The 15729-nt window shown below is 44.5% G+C and overlaps 1 protein-coding gene across 1 annotated transcript in view; it reads left to right on the top strand.

The window, feature by feature from the left end:
* DPYSL3 (dihydropyrimidinase like 3) overlaps window positions 1-13933 on the top strand; it is a 60663-nt gene extending 46730 nt beyond the window's left edge. Inside the window, exons 9-14 of the mRNA XM_081036146.1 lie at window positions 3560-3716; window positions 4409-4550; window positions 5542-5712; window positions 7294-7473; window positions 9068-9230; window positions 10657-13933. Coding sequence (XP_080892272.1) covers window positions 3560-3716; window positions 4409-4550; window positions 5542-5712; window positions 7294-7473; window positions 9068-9230; window positions 10657-10745 — 902 coding nt within the window. The 3' untranslated portion in view covers window positions 10746-13933. The remainder of the gene's footprint in view (window positions 1-3559; window positions 3717-4408; window positions 4551-5541; window positions 5713-7293; window positions 7474-9067; window positions 9231-10656) is intronic.
* Window positions 13934-15729: the final 1796 nt, after the last annotated feature.

Below are 15729 nucleotides of genomic sequence, written 5' to 3'. Positions count from 1 at the left end.
TCTCCACACTGGGTGGGGGGCCTGATAAGGAGGTAGAGTACATCTTTTCCAACAGTTCAAGCCCAAGTCCCCAGGAAGACTGCGATGATGTTGGCTTGGGTCATCCCTGAACCAGTATCTGCTCTCGCATAATTCATTGGCCAGGGCTGAGGGCAGGGTGCAGGGGCAGGGTTCCACCCATGCTGAGCCACACAGGTGAGCACAGGTTATTTTAAAAAGAGGTTGAATGAGTCTCCAAAATGTGTCCAGCAGCGTGACCTTCACGATTCAGGGCTCTGTCCCCACTGCCTGCTGCCTTCCTCCACGGTTCTTAGCTTGGGCTTCATAGGCTCACCTTGTGCTAAGTGAAAGTTTACTGTTATTTTGAAGCTGTCTTTTCTGCTTTTCATTCTTGTCCTTAATAGCAGACGCATGGGCTCACTGGTGTACAGAATGGCATTGAGAAACTAGACACACAGGGCTCTGGGTGTGGTTGTGGGAGAGGGCTCACTAGGTCTGGCTTGTGAATGTTACTGCTGTGTGCCGGTGGCTGTTCTGGTAGTGGAGAGACCCACGCTGAGTGACTCACCTACCAAACTCACAACTGGTCTGTTAAACTCCAGATGTGAGTGACTGGGGTGGCTAAAAATAGTGCTCGCTGACTCTGATGGCTGAGTGTTCAGCTGCCTGGCCTTTTGGCAAAAGGGACCCTGTGCTTATGGGAAGGGAATCTTCCTAATTGCACTCTTTGTAGCTGGCAGATTCTGGGGCACCTACTGCCTTACCCTGCTTATGGTAAGCCTGCTGTTTTCTCTCTCAGCTTTTAAATGTCTCAACATGACATGCGTGGTTGATACCCTGGGTATGAGTCATCGGGCGAGAACCAGGAAAGCAGCCCAATGTTCGTCACCCATTCTTAGAGAAAGGGAGAGAAAAAGAACAACAGAAAGAAAAGAGCCTAGAGAACACGCTCACACCTCTTTCCATGACCACCTACCCTACCCACCCTCTCGGACCTTCTGCTGATGGCTACATCCTGCCTGGGACCCATTCTCAGGATGACCTGGGGGCATCAGGACAGAGGGTTTCAATTATATGCTGGCTCTCGTTTTAAACTTCATGTAGAAAAATTCCTCACCCTTAACCTTCTGGCTCATGAGTCGCTGGCAAGGAGAATGAGTACAGCTGTGTCTCCCGGGTGGAAGGGCAGCGTTATTTCAGTGATGAAAAACTGGCTGTTGAGATCGAAGCCGGTAAACATCTCATGAACTGTCATTCTCAAGGACAAAATCAAGAGCATTCAGAGCAGGAAGACAGAGTGCAGCAGGGTTAGTCTTCCTTCCTGACCAGGTTACTCTGTAAGACTCAGTAAGTTTAATCACCAGGCGCTCTTTACCAACTCAGCATGGCTGTTCAGAATTAATATTAGGAATCTACAATTTAACAAGGACCAATGTATGTCCTTCACTGAGATAGAGACAGGCAGACCTCAGCGATATGACGGTTTGGTTCCAGACCATCACCATAAAGTGACTATTGCACTAAAGCCAGGTAAACACGAATTTGGGGGTTCCCGGTGCATATCAAAGTTATGTTTACACTATATTGTAGTCTATTAAATGTCTAATAGACTAATAAATGTCTATTAAATGTCTAAATGTAGTCTATTAAATGCAATAGCATTATGTCTAAAAAACACTACATACTTTAATTAAAAATACTTTATTGCTAAAAATGCTCACCATCATCTGAGCCTTTCATAAGTCTTTGGCTGGTGAAGGGTCTGGCTTCCAATTTGAAAAAACACAATATCTGCGAAGTACAATAAAGCGAAACCCAATAAAACTAGGTATGCCTGTACTTCAATGTATTATTAGGTAGAATTCTTAAAGAACCCTGAGAAATAGGCATTCTTACCCTCATTTCCCAGACGAGGAAATTGAAACACAACTTGTCCAGGATTTCTCAGCTGGGAGACCTAGTTTCCAAACCCAGGTACTATAGTGACAATGTTGTTGTTCTACAGAGAGCCATGTAAAGATAGTCCAAAGGGAGAGTTCTTCCACTTTTGACAGTGTCTTTTTCTAAACGATACTTGAGTGCTTGTCTTGACTTTTAATTTCTTCATTTCTTTGTAGTCCTGTATGCCTTAGTTTGGTAAATATTTTTGGAGAGCCTTTGCAATTCTCATTAATCCTGTGCGGATCCTTTTTACTGTCATCCCACAGAACAGGGCTGTCCTATATACGAGGTCGGACAATTAAGTTCGCAAACTTTCCACTGTGCGTGTACACGGTAGAAAGCTTGTGGACTTAATTGTCCAACCTCATGCATCGTTGCCGTTGCTTCCTTTTTTGCCCATGGCGGACGTCACAAATCAATCATGAGTCTTTTCTGGTAAGACCAGAAGCATTATTAGAATTCTTCCCTGCACAGAATTCCGGGCAACCAAAACCAATTGATAGGATTTGAAGCAAGGCAAAACCTACTTATAATCCTGGCCATAAAGGCTTCCTAAACTTCAACCTTGTGGGGGACGTGAATGTGGAAGATGGAGGACCAAAGCTAAAGAAGCCCAGAGCTATAAGGGCCATCTTTAGCCCAAGATTTTGGCACTGGAAAACTTGGTGCCAACCCACCTTCCATTAGATAGTGTTTGCCTTTTGTATCACTATCCCTTCTTCTTTAAGCTCAACGAAAGATTAGGTCAGTGTATTTCCCAATATACTTCCGCCCCTGTCCTTGGTTTCGGCATTGAAGCCCCTAATTCCAGATGCAGAGTCCATCATTTGATGGGCCCCAGGCTATGGTGTGTCCTTAGGCAAATCACCCCTTGCCTTAGGTTAAGGAGTAACCAACAGGATGGAAGTGATCATGAGAGCCTTTCATCCATGGGAGTGGATTTTCCTTTGTGGAACCGAAGCATGTCCTTGGAACGGCAGGATCTAGTAGTTCCCAGTGATGTGCACACATTTGGGCCTTTGGGCCCCTACAACGGGAAGGAGGAGGAGGTACAAAGAAATCCAATTTACTCACCTTCTCCTACGTGCCAGACGCTTTGTATGTGTCAGATCCTTTCGTTTTTGCAAGCCTGAGAAGTGGGCATCATTTTGTTTTATCAATTCCAGGACAGATCTATTCCAGATTTTAAAATTTCTGAAATGAGAATGAATCTTTTAATCTATGTATATACAAAGGGTGCCAAAAAAATGTATACACATTTTAAGAAAGGAAAAACCTGTTAAAGTTGTAATAATATATACCGATAACAAAAGAGGAATACAAGTCACGTGTAGGCATTTTTTTGTTTTGGCATCCCCAGTATATATTTTTTGACTCAAAATTTGAAAATTAATACTGCATTTTGCAATCAATGGCTTCTGATAATCTAGGGAATACAATAACATTGTTCCCATTTAGCAGCTAGACAAGCTGAGGCTTAGGAAAGGTAAGCCTCTGGACTTGAACCCAGGCCTGTCTGACTCCAGAGCTACAGCCTTGAGTAGGCTAAGGGGCTATGATTATCTAAGCCAGGCCCAGGGCTTATGCAAACCCTTTGCCTATTTCCTATCCCTTGCAGGAAACGTGGTCTTTGGTGAGCCCATCACGGCCAGCCTTGGCACAGATGGAACCCATTACTGGAGCAAGAACTGGGCCAAAGCAGCTGCATTTGTGACATCGCCACCTCTGAGTCCTGACCCAACCACTCCTGACTATATCAACTCCTTGCTGTCCAGGTTGGTGCAGAATGATAAGCAACAGACCTTGTGTGGAAACATCCTGGGTCCAGTGGGATGAGGACTAAAGCAGCCCATCCATCCATCAGCTAGACTAGAGTCTGCAGTGAGGAAAAGACATTGAGAATTCCCCTGCGATCTGAAACATAGACAACAGGCTCTTCCCTATTGTATTTTTTAAAATACTATTGTTATCATATTAATAATGGTAATCACAGTTAATATGTAGTGTGTACCAAGCACGAGGGCGAGACTGCTCACATCTCATTGTTCCTCATAATAACTTCGTGAGTGAGGGACTTCCATAACCATTTTACAGATGAAGCAGCTGAGGGTCAGAGAATGAATGATTTGCCTAATTTTGAACAGCTGGTCATGATGACTAACCAAAATTATCGGGGGACTCGTTTGCTGCTGCCCTCTGCCTATCAGTCCCATCCCTCATTTGGGGCCCTTCTATTTTGTTACACTAGAGATGATCTAATCCCACCCCCTCATTTCCCATACGGGGTAACCAAACCGTAGAGAGGGGAAGACATTCACTCAAGTTCACATAATTGGCAAGAGGTAGAGAAAGGATTCCAAATGCAAGTTGTGACACTCCAAATGTTGACACTAGCCTCTCGAGTCTGGGCCTCCGAAGAGCCTCTAGCCACCTGTCCCATTCACATGGAGTTTTTCTCCTTTGCCAGTGGGGACCTGCAGCTCTCTGGCAGTGCTCACTGCACCTTTAGCACCGCCCAGAAGGCGATCGGGAAGGACAACTTCACAGCCATTCCTGAGGGCACCAACGGTGTAGAGGAGCGGATGTCTGTCATCTGGGACAAGGCCGTGGTAAGGATCAAGATCATGGGAGAGTGGCCAGGCTGTAAAAGTGATTCAGTATGTTCTGGCAAAGGGGCCTGGTTTTACTTTCATGGTTAACATCACAGAAGCTGACTAAAAAATAGCCATGCAAATGGACGTTCTCCCAAAGATTTCAGTAAGATTAGTAACTAATGTATGAAGGTGATCATGTCCCTCTGTTTTATTTTAAAACCCTAAAAACACTTATTTCAGAGCCAAATAGAATGCATATGATCTAGTACCTCATTTATCTACACAGTGTAATCCATTAGGTTTCCCTTTTCTTCTTGGCTACCAGGAAACTCAAAGCTAGGTTTTAAACTAAATTCTTTTTTCCTTACCTAGGCTTTCTGTTTTGAGAAGAGGGAAAGGATAAATATTTTTGTCTCTTCTCTTACATACTAACATTTTGTCCTTTTTTTTTTTTACATTGTTATGTATTGATGAATGTGTGTTTATCTTGCCTTATCTGGAATTGTTACAAAATAATACACATTTTTTATTACCAACATGAGACATTCTCAATAAAGAACACTTGGAAACCACCGAAAAACACACACATGAAAGAAAACAAAAATTACTCAAATTCCATACCCCAGGGATAACCATTGTTATCATTTGGGTGAGGTTTTCCATTTTTATCCTATGCCCATGTAAATACAAACACATATGTAAAAAATGGGCTCATCATCACATTAGTTTTTACTGTGAATTCTCTATAATCCTTTTTGGAATTGAAGGAGGTAAAAGTAAGTAAATGTAACCAGAAAAAATGGATACTTCCCTGTTAAGCTATGCGTTTACCCATTTTGCCTGGATAACCATGACAGCCCGACCGATTTTGAAGCTTGCTGGGTGAGGTTCTGTGCTCACGACCTCACAGGTCCCTTTTTTATATTTTGGGGCCTTTGTGGTCACCCTGCTCTGACCTCAGAAGCCCTGCATCGACAATGTAAAAAAAAATTTTGTATTCCGATAGGCCACAGGGAAAATGGATGAAAACCAGTTTGTGGCTGTGACAAGCACAAATGCTGCCAAGGTCTTCAACCTGTATCCCCGTAAGGGGAGAATATCTGTGGGTTCTGACAGCGACCTGGTGATCTGGGATCCAGATGCTGTCAAGATTGTGTCTGCCAAGAACCACCAGTCGGTAAGGCTTGTACTGATGGGGGTGGAGCAGCATGGAGAATGCGTGCAAGGAACCTGGTCAGGAGAGGTGTGTGTGTGTGTGTGTGTGTGTGTGTGGTGTACCAGGGTAGTTAGACTTGGGTGTATTGCAATAACCATCCCAAGTTCTCAGTGACCTAAAACCTCAACACCTCAACAGTGTATTCCTCACTCCTGCTTTCCAAAGTGGGTCAACAGAGGGGCTCTGCCTGTCACAGTCATTCAGGATGAAAGCGGATAGAAGTACCATCTCTACAAGGGCTTCCATGATGGCTGAGGCAGGGTGCCAGGTCATATAAACCATGTACTGGCTTGGAAAGCTTTCCCAAGACATTACTTCCTCTGCCGCTGCATTGGCCAAAGCTGGTCCTGTGGCCATACCTTCCTCCAGAAGGGCAGGAAGTGCAATGGCACCTTGTGCCTAGGAGGAAAAAGAATGAGAACATAATTGGTGACCAGCACTGATGACTTCCTCATGAGGCGTTTTAGGTGGAAGATAATAATTAAAGCCCAGTACCTAACAGGCAGGGGCTTAATAGTTGCTAGTAAAAATAGTTAATAGTTTTTAAACACTTAGGTTTCAGGCACTGTGCTTGTAATTCATTCGATCTCCATAATTGTCTTCCACAGGTTGGCACTACTGTGTTTCCCAGAAAATAAGACCTAGCCAGGCAATCGGCTCTAATGCGTCTTTTGAAGCAAAAATGAATATCAGACCCAGTCTTATTTTACTATAAGAAGTAAAATAAGTAAAATAGTAAAATAAGACTGGGTATGATATGATAGAATATAATATAAAAGACCCAGTTTTAAATTATATAAGACCCGGTATTATATTATGCTATATTATATTATATTATATTACTTTATATTATACCTGGTCTTATATTATAGTAAAATAAAACCAGGTCTTATATTAATTTTTGCTCCAAAAGATGCATTAGAGCTGATTGCCCGGCTACGTCTTATTTTCCTGGAAACACAGTATTATTATCCCCATTTTATAGATTAGGAAAGGGAGATGCAGAGAGATTAAATAATTTAAGCATCAAGGAAATGGTGAGGCTAGGATTCAAACCCAGACAATCCAATTCCAGACTGATGTCCTTAACCACTTTGCAGCGATGCCTTGCACTTGTTGAATACTGAAGGACGTAGGGAGAAATCCCATTTTTGATGGGAATGGCCTTTGCTCAAACACTACGTCATATTACATTATTTCATTTCGAGCTCATGGGGAACTGAGACTGCCAAGTACAACATCCCTGATGGTTATCCAGCTTCTCCTTGAACACTGCCCGCGACAACATCGATCTCCACACCAGGACCTAACTAACGATCGCATGCTTCTCTGCTAGGAATTCCAGCCTTTAGTCATTGAGCCTCTCTCTCCAGGGCTCTACCTACCAAAGCTTGCCCATGCGCTGGTAGGCTTTTCCTGGCTTCCCTGGCGAGTCAGTTGTAGGGACTCGGAAGGCAGGATCCCACGCACGTGAGAGCCGCGATTCCTCTTTCTGCCCTCCCCACGCCCACACCTCCGGCTCTGCCCCTCCCCCGTCTCTAGGCTGCAGAGTATAACATCTTCGAAGGCATGGAGCTGCGCGGGGCTCCTCTGGTGGTCATCTGCCAGGGCAAGATCATGCTGGAAGACGGCAACCTGCACGTGACCCAGGGGGCCGGCCGGTTCATCCCCTGCAGCCCCTTCTCCGACTACGTCTACAAGCGCATTAAAGCCCGGAGGAAGGTGAGGGGCCTGGGAACCCAGGAGTGGGGCGAAGGGGTTTGTGTCCCCCCGGGCACCGGGATAGGAACCGGATCCGGAGGGCTCTCAGTGCTCCAGACCCCCTCCCCGACCCCCCCCCGCCCCGCCCCAAAAATGTTCACAGCAGCAACGATCTCTTCCCGAAGGACAATAGCACAGATTTAATGTCCATAAAAAGGGGCTTCAAAACTTTTTTGGCCAAAGAAAGTTTTTCTCAGATGATATTTCTCCATTTTATAGTGCTTCTCTTTAAAAGAATTTAAAATTGCAATAATTCAAAATCATATATATATGCACACACTTTTTTTTTTTTTAAATAAATTACTCTTTAAGGCTTCCAATGCAAACCCGCAGTCCACACCCACCCCTCCCTGTCCCATTCTGTCTAGTTCCTCCTCAGGGACAAACGTTTATAACTCTTTCAGCTAGTTCTGAAGTTCAAATAAAACCTTATTTATGTTTTTGATTTCAAACGTCCCATATACCAGCTCTTTATTTCCATCAGTGTGACTTAGACTCTGGACCCAAAGAGGTGAGGATGATGTGCAGTTATTGGTCGAGGTTTTTGGGGAGTACAGATGTAGTCCTCATCCCAGCTGGGTCACTAGCAGCTGCCGACGGGATGAGCGTGGCCGGTGTGCCTGCACCTGAGTCACTCCCTGGCAGAGGAGGAGGACCTAACTGAAGATCAGATGCTTCTCTGCTAGGATTTCCAGCCTGTGCTTAGCAAGCCTCTATCTCCAGGGCTCTAACCGCTGAAAGCTTGCACTTGCGCTAAGCTTTGCCTGGCAGACGTCTTCCAGGTCTGACGCTGAGCCTTCGTGTCCTGTCAGGCTCCTCTGCAATGTGTCCTCATTGCCTCACCTGTAACAGGTGGAGGGTGTGTGCCACAGTACTGCTGCCTTGGCGGGGGGGGGGGTCTTGCAGTGTTTAATACACGTGAGCCCCTCTGGAGGAGGCCCCGTGTTTCACGCCCCCATAAGCCCCAGCACCTGGCACCAGGCCTAGCACAGAGCATCAGTTGCGTGATGTTGCTGGCTGGCTTCACAGTCCCAGGGCAAGTTCACAGCCAGAGGCCAGTGGGTCCGACCACAGGACACTCATTTCAAGGCCTGCCAACTCCATCTGTGCTGAGGAGCCTGAGGGTGGAGCTCCCATGGGAGCTCATCCTGCCAGCACTTACGACCTCATCGCCCACCACCACCCGTCCCACGGGCTGTGCTCCAGCCATTTAGGCGGCCCTAACATTCCGTAGTGTTTCCACCGTGGGTTTCCTCTGCTGGGAACACTACCATCCACCACTCCTCTTCATGCCCCAGCCTCCTCCCTCCCTCAACCCTGGCTCCATAACAAGCTCCTTGGATCCTTAAGACCAAGGTTCATCTATTTACTGACCTCCTCCATCATCACTATCGCAACACCCCACTTTTTGTACACTACTTTTAAAATAACCTTTTTGTTGTTACTATTATCGAGCTCCCACCACACACGCTCAATTCACTGATATATTTGTGCTACCTAGAACAGACCCTGAGTTGTTGAAGGAATAAATGGTGACGCGCTTTCTCTGTTGCAGATGGCAGACCTTCACGCGGTCCCGAGGGGCATGTATGATGGGCCTGTGTTCGACCTGACTACCACACCTAAGGGGGGCACGCCTGCGGGCTCCACCCGGGGCTCTCCCACGAGGCCGAACCCACCCGTGAGGAACCTCCATCAATCGGGATTTAGCCTCTCAGGTGAGTCAGACAAGCTCAGGGCGACCATGAGTGAGAAAGGGCGGAGAGGGGGGGAAAGCGGAAGATCAGTGGCCAGAGACTATCCGGTGACCCTCGGAGCTAACCTGGACCATCTTCTAAGGAGCTGGTTACTGGGCAAGCAGGAAGGTTTGCTGAATCAAAAAGTAGTCCTATTGAGAAAACAAGGTAAACTCAGTAAGGTTAAAGATCAGGTTTAAAGGGTGACCAGTTAGTTCTACTTAGAGCTCACGTCTGGTGGAGGTGAGGGTGGGGCTGGGGCAAGATGGTTTCCATTGTGAATCGATAGTGATTTTCTACATAAGAATGTGAGAGTTGTGCAATGTGTTGTTTTCTCTGTTGGCCCAGGTTAAAAGAGAACTCGGATTATTTTTATGTTCAAACTACAATAGCTTCTTCTAACCTAGGATTTTTATTATAGTCTTCCCTTCCTAGTAATAATAATAAAGCTAGCAAAAGCTACTGTTGATTGAACATTTATCATGGGATTAATATGAATGACATTTAACGTGTCATTAATAGTATCTATTCTTTAAGAACTACCTGATATTAATAGGAAATAATTATTCAATTGCTCCATAACCAGTAGTCTTAAAATGGGGGAGGAGGGTGAGGAAATGTAGATTTGCATGTCTATGATGAACTATTTAAATGTGAGGGAAGCAAGATAACAAGAAGGAACAGAGACACGTAAAGAAAAAACAGTATAAGGAACGAAGAGGAGTAAGGAATGGGAGAAACAGACAATAGGGAGGAAAACATAAGGGGGACATACATAGGGGAGGAAAACAAAAGGGCTAAAAGTTTTGAGATGACATGGCCAGGGGTCACATCATGCTAGTCACAGAAACTTTTGTCACTGTTTTTGCCATTTTCTGCTCCCTGGCTATTGTAATCCCTAAACTTTTAACGGTTCCTTTCTTATGAATGGACATAATGGACATCAGTGTTTCCTTTGGTACGGTGGCTACAGGGGCCCGGTCATCACCACTCCAATTGTGGGACCTTGGGCATGTTACCTAAACCCTCCCAGCCTCAGTCACCTCCTCTTTCAATGGGATGACAACAGTACCTCTCAAAGGAGAGTGGTGAGAATTGAATGAAAGAGCCTGAGAAACACTTGTCACAATGAATGTAAGCAGCTATTTTTCATACCATCCTCATTGTTCTCTTTATTATCATTGGTATGATGCTGAGGGTCTGATGCAATCTGGATTAGAAACCGGCTTTCCCAGGCAAAGGGTGATTTTAATGAAGGATAGGTATGAAACGTCTGGAATACCCGACAGACTAGAATGGAAGTTTCTTGGGAGATGAGTCCAGGAGCGCACGTAATATCTTACAGTCTTAAAATTAATCCAGTTTCTCTGTTGTCCATTCCCCCTCCCCCCTTTATTGCCAACTGCAGGCACTCAAGTGGATGAAGGAGTTCGGTCGGCCAGCAAGCGCATCGTGGCGCCCCCTGGAGGCCGTTCTAACATCACATCCCTGAGTTAAGCGACCCCTTGCCAAAGAAAGGGGCAGAAGCAAGAAGAGATTTTTTTGAAGCCAAAATGGTACACCGATATTTAAGAAGGAAAGCGAATCCAAACAGTTGCGATCTAAAGAATCAATAAGCCTCAAGCCTTATGTTTCTCTAATGTTACGCTCGCTTGCCTAGCTTTACGAATATTGCTTTGTCTTTCTGTTTATGCCTAGCCTTGATTTTGTTGACCCTCCCTCCTCCCATTTACATGCATGCAATCAGACACTCTAAGGTAAAAGAGTCTGCTATATAGTGTTGAGAGTGTGTGTAGTGCTGCATCTTAAGACAAGGGGACAGACAAAGCTGGAGGTCAGGAAATGAACAAAAGGGACAGTTATTTGGGGTGAGTGGGTGGTGGGAGCCCAGAGCAAGGCAGAGGGCTCAGAGGGGCTGGGATAGGGTGTGTACGGAGGGGTGGGGGGTAGGTGGGTGCACATAAGGGGTCTTGTGTATTGTGTTAATGAATTACATTTATTTCCATGGAAGATGGCTCCTTGGGGCACCTATCATGGTCCCCTGGGGTCTACAGAGGAGGCAGGCGTTCTTTGGGTTCCGGACTTTGTCACATCCTCTCTGAGTAGATTTTATTCCTTTGAACATTTTATTAAAACACCAAAACCCAACCATTGCTTCCACCTGCTTGGTCGTGCCAGTGCTTGGTCAGGCCTCTTTCTTAGCATTGCTTTCAAACCCTTCTCTTTCCTGGGTTGGGAAGAAAGAGAGGAAAGACACTTCTCCTCTGGCCTACCCACCTCTTTGGTGCTCTTAAAAGGCAACTGCTGGGAGCACAGCACGAGCCCTCAGGGCGGGGGCAGCCACACTTCAGTAACGCCTCCCTCTAAACCCGCGTTGGAGATCACCTCTCACTCTCCTGTCTTTGCAAACCAAGAAAAGAAGCATGCTTCTGGCACCCCGAGTTAGGAGAGGCGCGGAGAGGGGCCAGTGGTGAGTCACCGTCTTGATCTCCTGAGATCCAGGCACAGCCGTGATTGAATAGGATTTTTGTTGTTGTTGTTATTGAAATTTTATTTTCTTAGATGTTCCTTAACTTTTACAACCAATAGGTCATCTCAGCTTATATGGGAGTCAAGCAGGAGTTTGGGAAAGCCAGTCTGGAGCAGAAGGAGCACGTTCTATGGCCGTGGCTCTACTTTTCAATCCTGAGCCATGTGTCTCCCCTTCCATTAGCACATCCTTTGGGGGAACTTTGGTTTCGGTACCAAAATATCCCAAGGCAGGTGGCTGTGGCACCCAGCCTTCCTGACATAGCACATAAAGGAAGTTAGCAAGGAGCGTTTGCGTCTACCTTGTTTGTCAGAACTGAATGTCCTTTTCCACATCTTGCCACATCTGCAAATTCAATGTTGGAGCGAGTTCTGTGAGCCAGACGGAGATCTGTAGAACTAAGAGGCCCATATGCATTGAAAACTCTATTCAACCTGGGATCAGACTTCTGTGTTGGGAGATCCAGCTGGTAGAACCCGTAACCCTGTGTACTAAGTACTTTGAAGAAAAGAGCAGACCTCAAACACCTTTAGGTGCTTCAGAGAAACCACTATTGTTAACCGAAGGTTTTAAGTGGAAGGCCAGAGAAAAGGGACATGTAGCTGAAGAGGAATTTGGAAATTGCCAGAAAAGAGGATTTCCCTTAGCAAGCTAATTTCTGTTCTAATCACGAAAACGATGATTTCCCCTCAAAAGAAGGAGTCTTGCTACTTTTAAGGCATTTTCATGAGGTCTTTATTTTAAGGAAACTTACGTGAAGGAGTAGATGTAACTCTTGGTTTATAACTCAGAGATGTGGGGGCCTCTTGCAAACTTGGAGTGACCGTTTTGCAGACAAGTAGCTTGTTAAGTGGGAAGCATATTCTGTATACCTCATTAGCGGGGCTGTGCTTTAGGATATCTTGTAGTCCCAGCCATAACCACCAGATGGAGGAAAAGACACATAAATAACTAGTCAGAGCAGGGCCCCTTCTGTGTTTTTGTTGCTGTTACTGCTGGAGTCCAACTCATCCCCATCCCTAACCTCTCTGTGCCATGAATATAAATCTTTCATGGCTCAATTGGTTGCATTTAGGCTATCTGAATGAAACGTCCAACCAGAACTCTATGTTCTGCACAAGCTTTCCATGCTGTAGGAACAGCCCTTGAATGCCTTCATGATGGGAAACGTGATCTGAGGAAGCCTCCCTTTCTTCACTTACTATTAGTAACTTTCCAAGCATAGAAATTCCTGAGAATTCCAAGAACACCCCCACTATTTCCTTGACTTTGATTTCTGGTTCCTTTTTACAAAAGGTAAAATTTATATTCAATTTGTCCTGTTTCATAAGATATATCAAATTGCCCTACACAGGGTTTGAGAAGAGAACGGCCCTCTCAGAATTCACTGGCACCTCATCCAACTGTGGGACGGCATGCTGGATCTTCTGTCTTCCTCCCAAGCTTTCTTTTGCTGTCTCATGTGTTGGCTTGGCCTGTCTCTAAGGATGTACCCCCACCTCCAGCCTTCTCACATTGTTCCTAAACCCAGATGGTGATCCACTAGGGTTCTGTCTGGCAGGGCCACAATCTTAGGTAGTAGAGAAAATATTTGTGGAACTGTTAAATCAGCCACCCCAATAAAGAGATTTCTTACTAAGTTTTCTAAAAATAAAAGTGTTGTAGTCATCCGGAAAATGGGTTTCCTTCAAAATCCAGTCGTCCTTTGGCCTTTTTCTTCATGACTACACCAGAGAATCATGCTTCTGTTCCAAAAGCCTCACTCCTAAGCCTGGACTTTTGTTCACCCTGAGCAGCCCTTCGCAACAACGGGGTGATGAGTCTCACAAGCTTCCTAGGGCTTCTCCCTGAAAAGCTCCAGCTTGCGTTCCAGATATACACATGGGCTGTCCTGGGCAGCCAGCATTCCTTGTAAGTTCCCTCTTTGGAAAATGGTATGTGAGTGTTCAGTTCTGTGTCTGGTGAATATGGACAGACAGTAAATCTCCCTGTGATCTGTGGTAGCTGTGAGGCAGCTCTGGAATGTGAAGAGCTGTTTGGTTTGAACCGTGAAGAAAACTGTGTTTTGAGATTAGCTGAGATAAGAAAAAAAAGAAAAAAGTTCATCAAGTGACTGTTAATGTAAACCCCGTTATTAAAATAACTCTAAAATCACAGATGTCGTTCAGTCTTCTTCTTCTGTGTGTGACATGCCATTTCACCTAAAGCATTCAAGTTGAACAATAAAACTGACAGAGTAAGAGGGCACATCTGATGAAAACAGAGTTATCCTGAGAAAATTTGTGGAGTTTCTATCTTTTCCGTTGAGGTTGAGTTTTTTGTTTGGCCATAGAGTTTGATGCCCATTGAAACTTTGGGGAATGACAAAAGTTTTTTCTGTAAATCATCAGATTCAGTATTAGCATGAAAGGCACTGCCATTTGGGATAAATCTAGTTGAGTCCAGAACAGATCCTGGAAGGATTTGTTTGTTTGGTCATCCTCTTAACGCATTGCTTCTTCCTAAGAGCCCAGACTGAGAAAACTCAAACTAAGCATGTTCCAAAGTATATTCTCTAGCAAACTTGTCCCAAAGAATCTCATGAGTGTTGGAAAGGATTATTTACTATGTCTACTCTTCGGAGAGATTTAATGTGCATATCACCAAGTTCAAGTCTCTGAGAAATACTATGTCTTTTAAAATTTGTCCAATTAATTTCTCAAACTATTTTTTGACTACATGTCATCTTCTAATATTCCACCAAACATGTTAGGCTAAACCTTTTTGGGAAAATACTTCCTGGATCCAATTACAATTTATGTAGGACATTTTTCATTGCATAGTGTGTGCAAATATATATATATATATATATATATATATATATATATATATATACACACATATATATACATATATATATACACATATATATACATATATATATATACACACACACACACACACACATATATATATATATATATATATATATATGTATTTTGAAAAGCATTTTTTAAAGTCTGGTATAACTGAAAACTTCAGGGATAGATTTGGGTAGAGTCAAATATAACCAGATCTAGAATGTTGTTTCTTTTCATCTCTTAGCCTTGCTTGCCTTTAGTTGGTGTTTCAGTCTTAGGAATGCTCTTTCCATATGGGAACAAAACTGGCCATCAACATCTCTGGATTTTCATTTTACCTGCTTAGCAACTTCAGGGGAAGGAGAGAGACTCCCTCAGTAGTTCCCGCCAAATAGACTGATTTTGATTGGTCTGGCTCAGGTCATGTGCTTTCACCATTGAACTTGTCACTGTAACTGGGAGACTGTCCACAGTGATGATACCTTTTAGTACAGATGGTCAGAAGCCATATTAAAAGCTACTCTGAGCACGTAAAGAATTATTTCAGTTTGAGGTTCAAAGTTTGATGATTAATGAGCTTTAGCTGACAGTCCCATTTTCTGGCTCAAATTCAAGATCGTGGAAACACTCTTCCTGCTTAGGATCGGCATGGGTTTAAAGGGCACAGTCAATGAACTCAGGTTGCAGGGCTCTATAAGGCTCAACTGATGAGCAGTTGAAAAAAAGTTAGTGAAATTCACACATTGACTAATTTTCACGCTTCTATGAGCTGGAGGTATTCTGGGCTGAGTTACATTGACCAAGGGGGACTGAGAACACTAAATAGGAATAATAAGATCCCTCTGGTTTCAAAGAACTTTCTGGAATCCGCTCTGCTACCATCAGGCCATCGCAAAGGGAATACGAACCACGAGCAGAAAGTGGGGGTGAAAGGGCCAAAGCAACCTGCAAAAATGAGATCAATTGTACATAAGGCTGGCACTGTTCAGAATCGAAAGGGGTCTAGATGCTGTGCTCTGCTGAATTGGCTGCGGAGAACGTGACAGGACATTTAACATGACCTAGACCACAGAGCACTCAGCGTGTAGGACTTTAGAGCCCCGAGACTTAC

The sequence above is a fragment of the Rhinolophus hipposideros genome (genome assembly GCF_964194185.1).
Source record: "Rhinolophus hipposideros genome assembly, chromosome: 23".
NCBI classification, from domain to species: Eukaryota; Metazoa; Chordata; class Mammalia; order Chiroptera; family Rhinolophidae; genus Rhinolophus; species Rhinolophus hipposideros.
The sequence above is the reverse complement of the archived record's forward strand: the minus strand, read 5'-3'. Positions and strand labels throughout refer to the sequence as shown.